The sequence below is a fragment of the Panthera tigris genome, chromosome C2 (assembly GCF_018350195.1).
Source record: "Panthera tigris isolate Pti1 chromosome C2, P.tigris_Pti1_mat1.1, whole genome shotgun sequence".
Taxonomy (NCBI): domain Eukaryota; kingdom Metazoa; phylum Chordata; class Mammalia; order Carnivora; family Felidae; genus Panthera; species Panthera tigris.
The window spans coordinates 83196594-83209052 of NC_056668.1; the positions used below are offsets into that span (position 1 = coordinate 83196594).

Sequence of the window (12459 nt, forward strand, 5' to 3'; positions counted from 1 at the left end):
CAGTGCTCACAGGTGCAGAGCACGTAACAAGCTTTTAAAACTCATAAGGGACAGAAAATTAGCCAAACTGATGACATGGAAGAATTCTCCTTAAGAGAAATTCCAGGAAGAAGTGACAGCTAAAGAATTGATCAAATCAGATATAAGCAATATAACTGAACAAGAATTTAGGATAATAGTCATAAAATTAATTGCTGGGATTCAAAAAGGCATAGAAGACAGCAGAGAATCTATTGCTGCAGAGATCAAGGAACTAAAAAATAGTCATGATGAATTTAAAAATGCTATAAGTGAGATGCAAGATAAAATGGAGGTGGCCACAGCATAGATTGAAGAGGCAAAGGGGAGAATAGGTGAATTAGAAGATAAAATTATGGAAAAAGAGGAAACTGAGAAAAAGAGAGATTAAAAAATCCAGGATAATGAGGGGAGAATTAGGGAACTAAGTGATGCAATCAAATGGAACAATATCTGTATCATAGGAATTCCAGAAGAAGAAGAAGAGAGAGAGGAAGGGGCTGAAGGTGTACTTGAACAAATCATAGCTGACAACTTCCCCAATCTGGGGAAGGAAACAGACATTGAAACGGAAGAGGCACAGAGAACTCCCTTCAGACATAACTTGAATCAATCTTCTGCATGACATATCATAGTGAAACTGGCAAAATACAAGAATAAAGAGAGAATTCTGAAAGCAGCTAGAGATAAACAGGACTTAACATGCAAAGGTAGACACGTAAGGGTAGTAGCAGACCTATCTACTGAAACTTGGCAGTCCAGAAAGGAATGGCAAGAAATCTTCAATGTGATGAACAGAAAAAATATGCAGCTGAGAATCCTTTATCCAGCAAGTCTGTCATTCAGAATAGAAGGAGAGATAAAGGTCTTCCCAAACAAACAAAAGCTAAAGGAATTCATCACCACTAAACCAGCCCTACAAGAGATCCTAAGGGGGATTCTGTGAGTGAAATGTTGCAAGGACCACAAAGTACCAGAGACATCACTACAAGCATGAAACCTACAGACATCACAATGACTCCAAACCCATATCTTTCAATAATAACACTGAATGTAAATGGACTAAACGTTCTAATCAAAAGACATAGGGTAACAGAATGGATAAAAAGACAAGATCCATCTATTTGCTGTCTAAAAGAAACCCATTTTAGACCTGAGAACACCTTCAGATTGAAAGTGAGGGGATGGAGAGCTATCTATCATGCTACTGGAAGTCAAAAGAAAGCTGGAGTAGCCATACTTATTTCAGACAAACTAGACTTTAAATTAAAGGTTGTAACAAGAGATGAAGAAGGGCATTATATAATAATTACAGAGTCTATCCATCAGGAAGAGCTAACAATTATGAATGTTTATGCACCGAATTCAGAAGCACCGAAATATATAAAACAATTAATCTCAAACATAAGCAGTCTTATTGGTAAGAATGTGGTAATTACAGGGGACTTTAATACTCCACTTACAACAATGGACAGATCATCTAGACAGAAAGTCATTAAAGAAACTATGGCCCTGAATGATACACTGGACCAGATGGACTTGACAGATACATTTAGAACTATACATCCTGAAACAGCAGAATTTACTTTCTTCTTGAGTGCACATGGAACGTTCTCTAAGATAGATCACATACTGAGTCACAAAACAGCCCTCAATAAATATAAAAGAATTGAGGCCATACCATACACACTTTCAGATCACACTGCTATGAAACTTGAAATCAACCACAGGAAAAAGTCTGGAAAACCTCCAGAAGCATGGAGGTTAAAGAAAAGCCTCCTAAGAACAAATGGGTCAACCAGACAATTAGAGAAGATATTAAAAAATATATGGAAACAAACGAAAATGAAAACACCACAATCCAAACCCGTTGGAATGCAGCAAAGTCAGTCCTAAGAGTAAAATTCATTGCAATCCAGGCCTATCTCAAGAAACAAGAAAAATCCCAAATACGAAATCTAACAGCACACATAAAGGAACTAGAAGCAGAACAGCAAAGACACCCCAAGCCCAGCAGAAGAAGAGAAATAATAAAGATCAGAGCAGAAATAAACAATATAGAATCCAAAAAAAAAAAAAAAAAAAGTAGAACAGATCAATGAAACTAAGAGTTGTTTTTTTGAAAAAATAAACAAAATTGATAAACTTCTAGCCAGGCTTCTCAAAAAGAAAAGAGACAGGACTCAAGTAGATACAATCACGAATGAAAATGGATTTATCACAACCAATCACTCAGAAATACAAGCAATTAGCAGGGAATACTATGAAAAATTATATGCCAGCAAATTGGACAACCTGGAAGAAATGGACAAATTCCTAGACATCCACACACTACCAAAACTCAAATGGGAAGAGATAGGAAATTTGAACAGACCCATAACTAGTGTAGAAATTGAATCAGTTATCAAAAATCTCAAAAATGAGAGTTCTGGACCAGATGGCTTCCCCGGGGAATTCTACCAGACATTTAAAGCAGAGTTAATACCGATTCTTCTCAAGCTGTTCCAAAAAATAGAAATGGAAGGAAAACTTCCAGACTCATTCTATGAAGCCAGCATTACTTTGATTCCCAAACCAGACAGACACCCAGGCAAAAAAGAGAACTACAGGCTTGATGACTATGAATGCAAAAATTCTCAACAAGATACTAGCAAATTGAATTCAACAGCATAAAAAGAATTATTCACCACGATCAAGTGGGATTCATTCCTGGGCTGCAGGATTTGTTCAATATTCACAAATCAATCAATGTGATACATCACATTAATAAAAGGAAGGCTAAGAACCAAATGATCTTGTCAATAGATGCAGAAAAAGCATTTGACAAAATTCAGCATCCTTTCTTAATAAAAGCCCTCAAGAAAGTAGGGATAGAAGGAACATACTTAAACATCATAAAAGCCATTTATGAAAAGCCCACAGATAATATCATCCTCAATGGGGAAAAACTGAGAGCTTTCCCCCTGAGATCAGGAACATGACAGGGATGTCCACTCTCACTGCTGTTGTTTAACATAGTGTTGGAAGTTCTAGCATCAGCAATCAAACAACAAAAGGAAATCGAAAGCGTCAAAATTGGCAAAGATGAAGTCAAGCTTTCACTTTTTGCAGATGACATGATATTATATGGAAAATCTGATAGACTCCACCAAAAGTCTGCTAGAACTGATACATGAATTCAGCAAAGTCACAGGATACAAATTTAATGTACAGAAATCAGTTGCATTCTTATACACTAATAATGAAGCAACAGAAAGACAAATAAAGAAACTGATCCCATTCACAATTGCACCAAGAATCATAAAATACCTAGGAATAAACCTAACCAAAGATGTAAAAGATCTGTATGCTGAAAACTATAGAACACTTATGAAAGAAATTGAAGAAGATACAAAGAAATGGAAAAACATTCCATGCTCATGGATTGGAAGAATAAATATTGTTAAAATGTCAATACTACCCAAAACAATCTACACATTCAATGCAATCCCAATTAAAATTGCACTAGCATTCGTCTCAAAGCTAGAACAAACAATCCTAAAATTTGTAAGGAACCACAAAAGACCCAGAATAACCAAAGTAATGTTGAAAAAGAAAACCAAAGTGGGAGGCATCACAATCCCACACTTTAGCCTCTACTACAAAGCTGTAATCATCAAGACAGTATGGTATTGGCCCCAAAACAGACACATAGACCAATGAAATAGAATAGACGACCCAGAATTGGACTCACAAATATACGGCCAACTAATCTTTGACAAAGCTAGAAATAGTATCCAATGGAAAAAAGACAGTCTCTTTAGCAAATGGTGCTGGGAGAACGGGACAGCAACGTGCAGAAGAATGAAACTAGATCCCTTTGCTACACCATACACAAAAATAAACCCAAAATGGATGAAAGACCTGAATGTGAGACAGGAAACCATCAAAGCTCTAGAGGAGAAAACAGGAAAAAGTTCCTGTTTGACCTACGCCACAGCAATTTCTTGCTCAACACGTCTCCAAAGGCAATGTAATTAAAAGCAAAAATGAACTATTGGGATCTCATCAAGATAAAAAGCTTCTGCACTAAAAACAACAAAACTAAAAGGCAACTGGTGGAATGGAAAAAGATATTTATAAATGACATATCAGATAAAGGGTTAGTATCCAAAATCTATAAAGAACTTACCAAAACACCCAGAAAAACAAATAATACAGTGAAGAAATGGGCAGAAGACATGGAGCGACAGTTTTCCAAAGAAGACATCCAGATGGCCAACAGACACATGAAAAGATGCTCAATGACACTCATCATCAGGGAAATACAAATCAAAACCACACTGAGATACCACCTCACACCAGTCAGAGTGGCTAAAATTAACAAATCACAAGACTATAGATGCTGGCGAGGATGTGGAGAAATGGGAACCCTCTTGCACTGTTGTTGGGAATGCAAACTAGTGCAGTCACTCTGGAAAACAGTGTGGAGGTTCCTCAAAAAATTAAAAATAGAACTACCCTATGACCCAGCAATAGCACTGGTAGGAATTTACCCAAGGGATATAGGAGTGCTGATGCATAGGGGCAATTGTACCCCAATGTTTATAGCAGCACTTTCAACAATAGCCAAATTGTGGAAAGACCCTAAATGTCCATTAACTGATGAATGGATAAAGAAGATGTGATTTATATATACAATGGAATACTACTTGACAATTAGAAAGAATGAAATCTGGCCATTTGCAGCAACGTAGATGGAACTGGAGGGTATTATGCTAAGTGAAATAAGTCAGCCAGAGAAAGACAGATACCATATGTTTTCACTCATGTGGATCTTGAGAAGCTTAACAGAAGACCTTGGGGAGCAGAAGGGAGGAAAAACTCACAGAGATAGAGGGAGGCAAACCATTAGAGACTCTTGAGTACAGAGAATAAACTGAGGGTTGATGGGGGGTGGGGGAAAGGGGAAAGTGGGCGATGGGCATTGAAGAGGGCACTTGTTGGGATGAGCACTGGGTGTTGTATGGAAACTGATTTAACAATAAATTATATTTAAAAAATAATTATTTTGAATAAATATAGCAACATTGAAAAATGCTTATAAAAGTAAAAACAATATATGTAGAATTTTACAAGCTTAGCCCAAAATGCATGTGGAAAAACAGAATATAAATTACATGTGATTACTGTGATTACAGCCATATAAAATAAGCTTTTAAAAAGTTATGAAGGAAATATAATAAAACAATAGTAATTGTGTTTGGTTGTAAAATGATGGGTAAGTCTTTGGCTTTCACACTTGACTTGTATAACATAAACATTTTAAAAATACATTTTTTTTCTTTCTATAAATTGCCGTTTTATTATCATTGCCATTTAACCATCTTCTGAAGATGGACGCACGAAGGACATAATATCAAAAGAAAGCATTTGATGGAATGGGTTTCAGGAGATAACTGTCAATCAAGATGAGTCAAGAGCAACAAAGCCTGGAAAACAGCATTTTTCTAAACACCATATTTCCTAACTATTAGGGTTTTGGTCCCTGGAGTAGCTAATTCAGATCATCTCTCATATGTTCCTACCTGTAAAACCTACCTTGTTTCCACCTCTGCAGGGATATATCACTCCAATGGATTTTATTTGGCTGAAGCATCTGATTCCAGATGTTCTTCAGAATAACAAGGAGCTTCTCTTTGGGAATATTAGAGAACTTTATGAATTTCACAACAGGTATATAATAATTTATATTATCAGGAAAAATGGAAAGTAGAAGAACAATGGAAATCAGACTGATGGAATTTGGAGATGAACATGCTTAGACATTGTTAGGCTTAAGCAAGTAGTTCAGAGTCCGTGGATTTGATTGGGGTGGGATGGGATGAGAGGGAGGGAAGAAGTGCCACAGATCTCTGAGGGAGAAGGGGAAAGGCACGAATGGAGCATGTACCAGGTGTCAGGCATTAAGGTAATATTTTCTGTATGTTCCTTTGCTTATTTATCTATTCATGCATCAGCATTTTATTGTGGACCTGTACTATGTCAGGCACTGTGTTCAGCATTGGGAATACAAAGATGAGCAGGACACACATCCACATACTTACTGTCATAGGGTAGTGCTGGGAGCTAGGGTGTTGGAAAATGCTAACTGGTTAAACAAGTTGTCCTTGTAGCCCAGGGCTGGTTGGGTGTTGAGTTTTAGAGAATTAGAGGAGGAAGGGACTTTAGAAATCATCTTCCCAGCCTTTCATTTCACAGATGATACTGCAGCTCGTTTCCTCTCTTTACTCAATATAGTAACCCCAAATCACACATGTAATTGATGGAAAAGGAAAAGACTGCTTGGTGAAGTGAACCACAGTTGCTTCTCAAACATGTCTCCTGTCCATTGGTCAGACACAAAAGTGAAATGGAAATCCCGTTTCTGCTACCTTCTCTGGAAAAGTTATTCAACCTCTATGTAACTCAGGTTTCATATTTATGAAACCCGACTTTGCAAGATTTGGTGGATGATTAAATGAGATATTGTTTATGAAGTACTTAGCTTATGCCTGACTTACTTGAAGCTCTCAGTGATATTAACAGTAGCAGCGGCAACAGCAGAAGTTCTTATTAATGTTATTATCATGTAGCAGGGAGCATCATTGCATCTTGTCTATCTATAGCTAGTGCTTAGAATGATCAGGACAGCTGTAGGTAGTTTCAAGGAATCCTAGTAATGTCACAGAATGTTTTTTCTCCCAAATCGGTGTGTTGAAAATGAGTCAAGAGCAACAAAGCCTGGAAAACAGCATTTTTCTAAAGACCTCTTAAAACCTTATATGATTTTACTTTTAAAAAGTTTTAACCTTATACATGTAAAAAAATTAAAACATTATTATACTTTTCTTTCCCTAGGACTTTTCTAAAAGAATTGGAAAAGTGCACCGAAAACCCTGCACTTCTGGCGCGTTGCTTTCTCAAGAGAGTAAGTCTGTGCTCCCAGTAAGTCGAAACAACCATGTGATTAAAGTTAACCCTTAATTTTCTGTGTATGAGGCAAGGGCAAATGGAAATATCAATGGTCTAAAGAGTTACACATGCCTTTTGAGTGCAAAGCAGGAGTCGGATGAGTCCAGTTTGACTAAGCTCATATGACAGGTGGGAGCAACTTACAAGCTTGGCCTCCTGTAAAGCCTGGTGACACGGAAGACTGCCCCCCACCCCACCCCCTGCAAAGCAGATGATCCTGCTCTGAATGACTGAGCTGTTTTCAAACAAGAATCACACAGCAGGTTTAAATTCCTCACTAAAGTTGTATTAACACTCTCAAGAGAAGTACTGATGCTAAACTAAAAGTCTCAAAAAATGTATTTTCTTCCATTTTATTTATTTATTTGTTTGTTTATTTATTTATACAACATAGAGGATATACTTAGCACCCAGTTTATGATTTCCTGTCCTACAACACCATACTTCTGATTATTTCCCCTTCCCTGCTGCCACACCTCTTCCCTTTTGCCCTCTCTGCACCCTTCCTTTGGGCAGTGAATAGGCTGTTTCGTCCAGTGGTACTCTGTAAGCTGTCACAGAGAAATGTATTGCCCAGTACCACTCCCCACCAAGTACTTTCTTCCCTTGGGAGGACTATGCAGATGATCCTCACGCCCTGAACTCTCAAAGTCTCCCATTTCTTCTCTCTCTCTCAACCAGCCCTTCTTTTCATTCCCTTCCTTCCTTTTCTTTTTGTGAGCCTGACACAACAGCTCAAACAGCTTAAAAAATTTTAAACAATCCAAATTATGGCTGATAAGTCTAAGAGCAGTACTTGTGATAAACTGACAGCAAGAAAATAAAAATCCCCAGGTTTCAAGGCCTTTGACATAATGGAGAGGCAGAGCCTTCAACCTTCAGCATTCCTAATGGCTTAGAAGGACCTTTCTTGGCCCGGTATCAGCTTTCCACCACAGCCTCATCATAGGCTTTTCATCAAGTGCCAGAATTCAAGATACACTAAAAATGATTTTGTATTCAATCTGATTAATTTCCTTTTTGAGTTACTTTTATAGCATTATTAGTGTTTTATACTGTTTTGCAATTTTGTATTCATCAAACCACCAATGTGAAATCTAGTTTCATAGTTTAGAAATATTTTATAATTGCTTATGTCATTATTGCAAAGACTTGTTTAAATTGTTGAATGAGAAAAGGCCAGAACCCTGTGGGGAGAAAGTGGATATTATTTTAAAAACTGTCCAAGTATAATGAAATGGTCAGGGAATTGCTGACAAAACATCTTTTCCTAAAAGAATTCCTCACCTAAAGTTTTGCAAAGCTTTCTATAGTCCTCCATTTTGGGAGAAACCTCAGAAATTATTCCATCCAGACCTGCATTTAAATGCTGCATATAATCCTAATGATTTATGATGTTGGAGACAGAATATAGGTAATAAATTCTTCCCAAGCACAAAGTTATTAGTCTGGGACAAATGGAGTAATTAAAAACCATGACCACCTATTCTTTGAGGCTCCTTGAGGGAATTGGCTACTGCTATGTATTTGTTAGCTAATAAGATGGGCCCCTCAACCATTATGTACCACAACAGTTGACCTTTTCTTAGTAGCATTTGCAGAATTCTGTGGAGATGAGTTTTGAAATATTGCTCTGTCCAAGTGTTTTAATCAGACTCTATAGCTTGCAGAATCCAGGAAGATCCTGCCCCAGAGGCCAAGCTCTATGTAGAATAACATTTGTCAGTAGTTTACTTTGAGTTCCATTTGCTCTGAGATCTGACATGGCACAAAAGAGCATGCTTTCAGACATGGCTGAAAGAGCACTGAGGTGGGAGTCAGGAATGTAACTTGTCTAAGTTGAGCCACTTGCTATCTGCATGACCTCACATTAAATCCCTTCAACCCTTGGAGTCTCACTTTCCTTCTCCATACAATAAGCTTAATCATACCAATATGTAAAGTTGTTGTGGAGATCTAATACAATAGTGTATGCAGAAGGGTTCTACAAAGTACAAAGTGCTTTGTCAATAGCTACCATTTATTGGGTATCCTGTATGTTATATTGGGCATTTGCTGAGAAGTTTTAATACATCATCTCATTTAATCTCACAGCAATCATAGTTGACTATTGTCATAAACCCATTTAATACATGAGAAAACTGAAGTATAGGAAGGTTAAGTCACTGAACTTGGGCCATTTGGTTTGTAAGTGACAAAGCCAAGAACTTAATCTGGACACTCCACCACCAGAGGCTCTGTCCTAATGCATAAACAATCATGTGTGAATATGAATTTTTGGTAGCAATTTTTTTTAGCCTCCTGATTTATTCTATAAGAAGGTGAGGGTAATCAGGCACTTTCTTATGCTGCTGGTTAGTGTATATCCTTTCTTTAAGGAATTTTGGATTGAAGAGCAAATTTAGGTCAACAGTTGTGTTTTGGTGTTTGAAGGCTTATAATGTTCTGCATTGCTCAAAGTGCAGACATAGTACACAGACATAGGAACACAGGTTTCTGCTCAGCATCCATCAGGAGAACCATTTGCCTCTGTTACTGGGAAAGTTTGGGGAAAGGTGGCTGACTGTGGAGGTTGTTTTACTGAGTGGGGGGCTGGACCTCCAAAATCTCCTCCAGCTTTTAAGAATCCTCTAGTAGTTGGGGCACCTGGGTGGCTCAGTCAGTTAAGCCTCCAACTTTGGCTCAGGTCATGATCTCGCAGTCTGTGGGTTCGAGCCCATCATTGGACTCTGTGCTGACAGCTCAGAGCCTGGAGCCTACTTTGGATTCTGTGTCTCCCTCTCTTTCTGCCCCTCCTCTGCTCATTCTCTGTCTCTGTCTCTGTCTCTGTCTCTCTCTCTCAAAAATAAATAAACCTTAAAAAAAATTTTTAAAAAGAATCCTTTTGTGGTTAGTGTTGAAAGCAGTGAAACCTTGAATTGTTTTAGGTGCTAAAGGCCAGTGTTTTGTGCTCTGACGGACCCAATGTGGGTGAGATGCCTTTATCACTTTGTAGTATTTTATAAGCCTGGCTTTTGGTATGGCACGAATGTTCCCCATGTGTAGGTTGCTCTGCTCTGGAAGCCGTGCCTGGCTTATCAATGGCACTCGGTAGATAGTTCTCAAGTGAATAAATAATGAACATATTGTTAAGCTCGGAGTTATTATTTTAGTTCCTTAACCTGTCTGAACAACATTTCCTCAAGGGTCATCTCCCTTCCATACACACACGCATGTAGTTTTTCCCGGAGAGAGTAGCAAAGGACAGAGTTGCTGAAGTTCTTGGAGTGAAGTGAAATGACCACTTACAATCCATCAGGAGAGGAGGAGAACTACAGAAACAGAAAGCATTCACTACAGCAGTGTGTTTGGAAGTAGAATAGACCTTGGGGTGCCTGGGTGGCTCAGTCATTTGAACATCTGTCTGACTCTTGGTTTCAGTTCATTCAGGTCATGATCTCACAGTTGGTGAGTTCGAGCCCCACATCGAGCTCTGCACTGACAGTGCAGAGCCTGCTTGGGATTCTTTCTCTCTCTCCCTCTCTCTGTCTGCCCCTTCCCCACTCACTCTCTGTCTCTCTATCAAAATATATAAATAAACTTTAGAAGAAGAAGGAGACAGAGAAGGAGAAGGAGAAGGAGAAGAAGAATAGACCTAGCTAAAGCTGTGAGGGAAGAAATAACCTGTGTCCACATGAGGGACATCAAGAGTTGGCCTGAGAAGCATAGGGACACAGAAGTCCATGAGGATGCAGCCACATGGGCTTCTCTAACCAGAGTGGCACAGGCTTTATGACAAGTGCAGCTGCTCTGGGCCAGGTCCTACTGATGGAGTGGATGGAGCTGGCAAGCTGACTCCTTTCTATCTGGGCAACCTTTCTATCTGGGCTGTTGATAGGTATGTGCCCATCTCTCATGGCCTTTGAGGCAAAAAGAAATAGGCCACACAGCACTTGGAATCTTTCATCTCTAGCCTTAGGATAGTCGTGTAATTTTTCCCATCTTGGAGTCTGGTGCTATAGGTGGAAGGTGATGTCTGAGGCAGAGCCTGCTCCTCTGAGAATTGCCCAAAGGACTTAGATCTATGTTGCTGTGTCCAAACTGCCATGTTTTCCTTTTGGGGTGTTTGTACCTTTTGGCTGTCTCTTGGGGTTTTTTCCCCCCTAGGTTTGGCTCATGATGATCATAATAGGAAGACAGGGAGAGAGAAAGATGGGGCCATCAGCTACTGGCACCTTTTCTGTCAATTTTGTCCCTCACTGCAGAGCTATTCTGGGGGAACAGTGATGTCCTGGGTAAAGAGCAGAGGAGGAAGGATGGAGATGAAAAACCTATCCCGGTTTATGAATTAACTGATTTACCAGAGTCCTGTAGTTGGTCCCACAGCACCCTGTTCATGTCCGTGCTTAGTACTTGTGGCTGTTTAGAGCCCTCTGTTTGCCCTCCCATCACACAGTCACCCCAACATAAGGTTATCACACACCCCCAGTTCCTCACACCATGAAAATACTCAGGCTTGTTGAATATTCGAATGAATAAACAGTATCATCCTATTCTCTTCCTGAAAAATGCCACCTGATTAATTTGTTCCAATGCTTTTCCTCTTCCAGAAAGAAGATCTTCAAATGTATTTTAAATACCATAAGAATCTGCCCCGAGCTAGGGCAATCTGGCAAGAATGTCAAGACTGTGCCTTCTTTGGGGTAATGTTGAGACCACAAAGTCTCCCACAAATTGCTTTCCCTGAGAAATGTTTGCATGCGCCAAGTATTTAAAGAAATCAGAAGTATGAACAAGGCAGGGGAATTTGGCATTTGAATTTATATTTATTAAAAGTCTCTCCTATTTTGAAATTCTGTGTTGGAAGTTTTGATGCTGCCTTGGGTCTCTATGGGACAGGCCTGTGAGGAGCAGCTGTAGCCTGGTGAGCAAACCAGAGCCCTCTTGTAGGATGGGGAATTGATTGATTGATTGATTCATTCATTCATTCATTCATTCATAAATATCACTTACTGTCAGGTTAGCTAACATACAGTGTATATAGTGTGCTTTTGGTTTCAGAAGTAGATTCCCGTGATTCATCGCTTACATACAACACCCAGTGCTCATCCCAAGGGCCCTCCTCAATGCCCATCACCCGTTTCCCCTTTCCGCCGGCCCTCACATCAACCCTCAGTTTGTTCTCTGTATTTAAGAGTCTCTTATGGTTTGCCTCCTCTCTGAAACTATTTTTTCCCCTTCCCTCCCCCCATGGTCTTCTGTTAGGTTTCTCAAATTAGGATGGGGAATTTTAAATGGGCTCCCTGGAATGATATTCATCAGTCATCACATAAGTCATCAAGTCTTCCAGACTCAAAATGAGCTGAATAGACAACATCACCCCCAACTCAAACACAGGCTGCATCTTTTTCAGGATTTGAAGTGCCCCACTGCGTTCTAACAGACTTGCTTTCTAAAAGAAATAAATGG

At 39.2% G+C, this 12459-nt stretch overlaps 1 protein-coding gene across 1 annotated transcript in view; it reads left to right on the plus strand.

The window, feature by feature from the left end:
* Positions 1 to 12459, plus strand: part of MCF2L2 (MCF.2 cell line derived transforming sequence-like 2) — a 254578-nt gene that overhangs the window by 196673 nt on the left and 45446 nt on the right. Inside the window, exons 17-19 of the mRNA XM_042956659.1 lie at positions 5618 to 5733; positions 6898 to 6967; positions 11601 to 11693. Of these exons, the coding sequence (XP_042812593.1) occupies positions 5618 to 5733; positions 6898 to 6967; positions 11601 to 11693 (279 nt within the window). The remainder of the gene's footprint in view (positions 1 to 5617; positions 5734 to 6897; positions 6968 to 11600; positions 11694 to 12459) is intronic.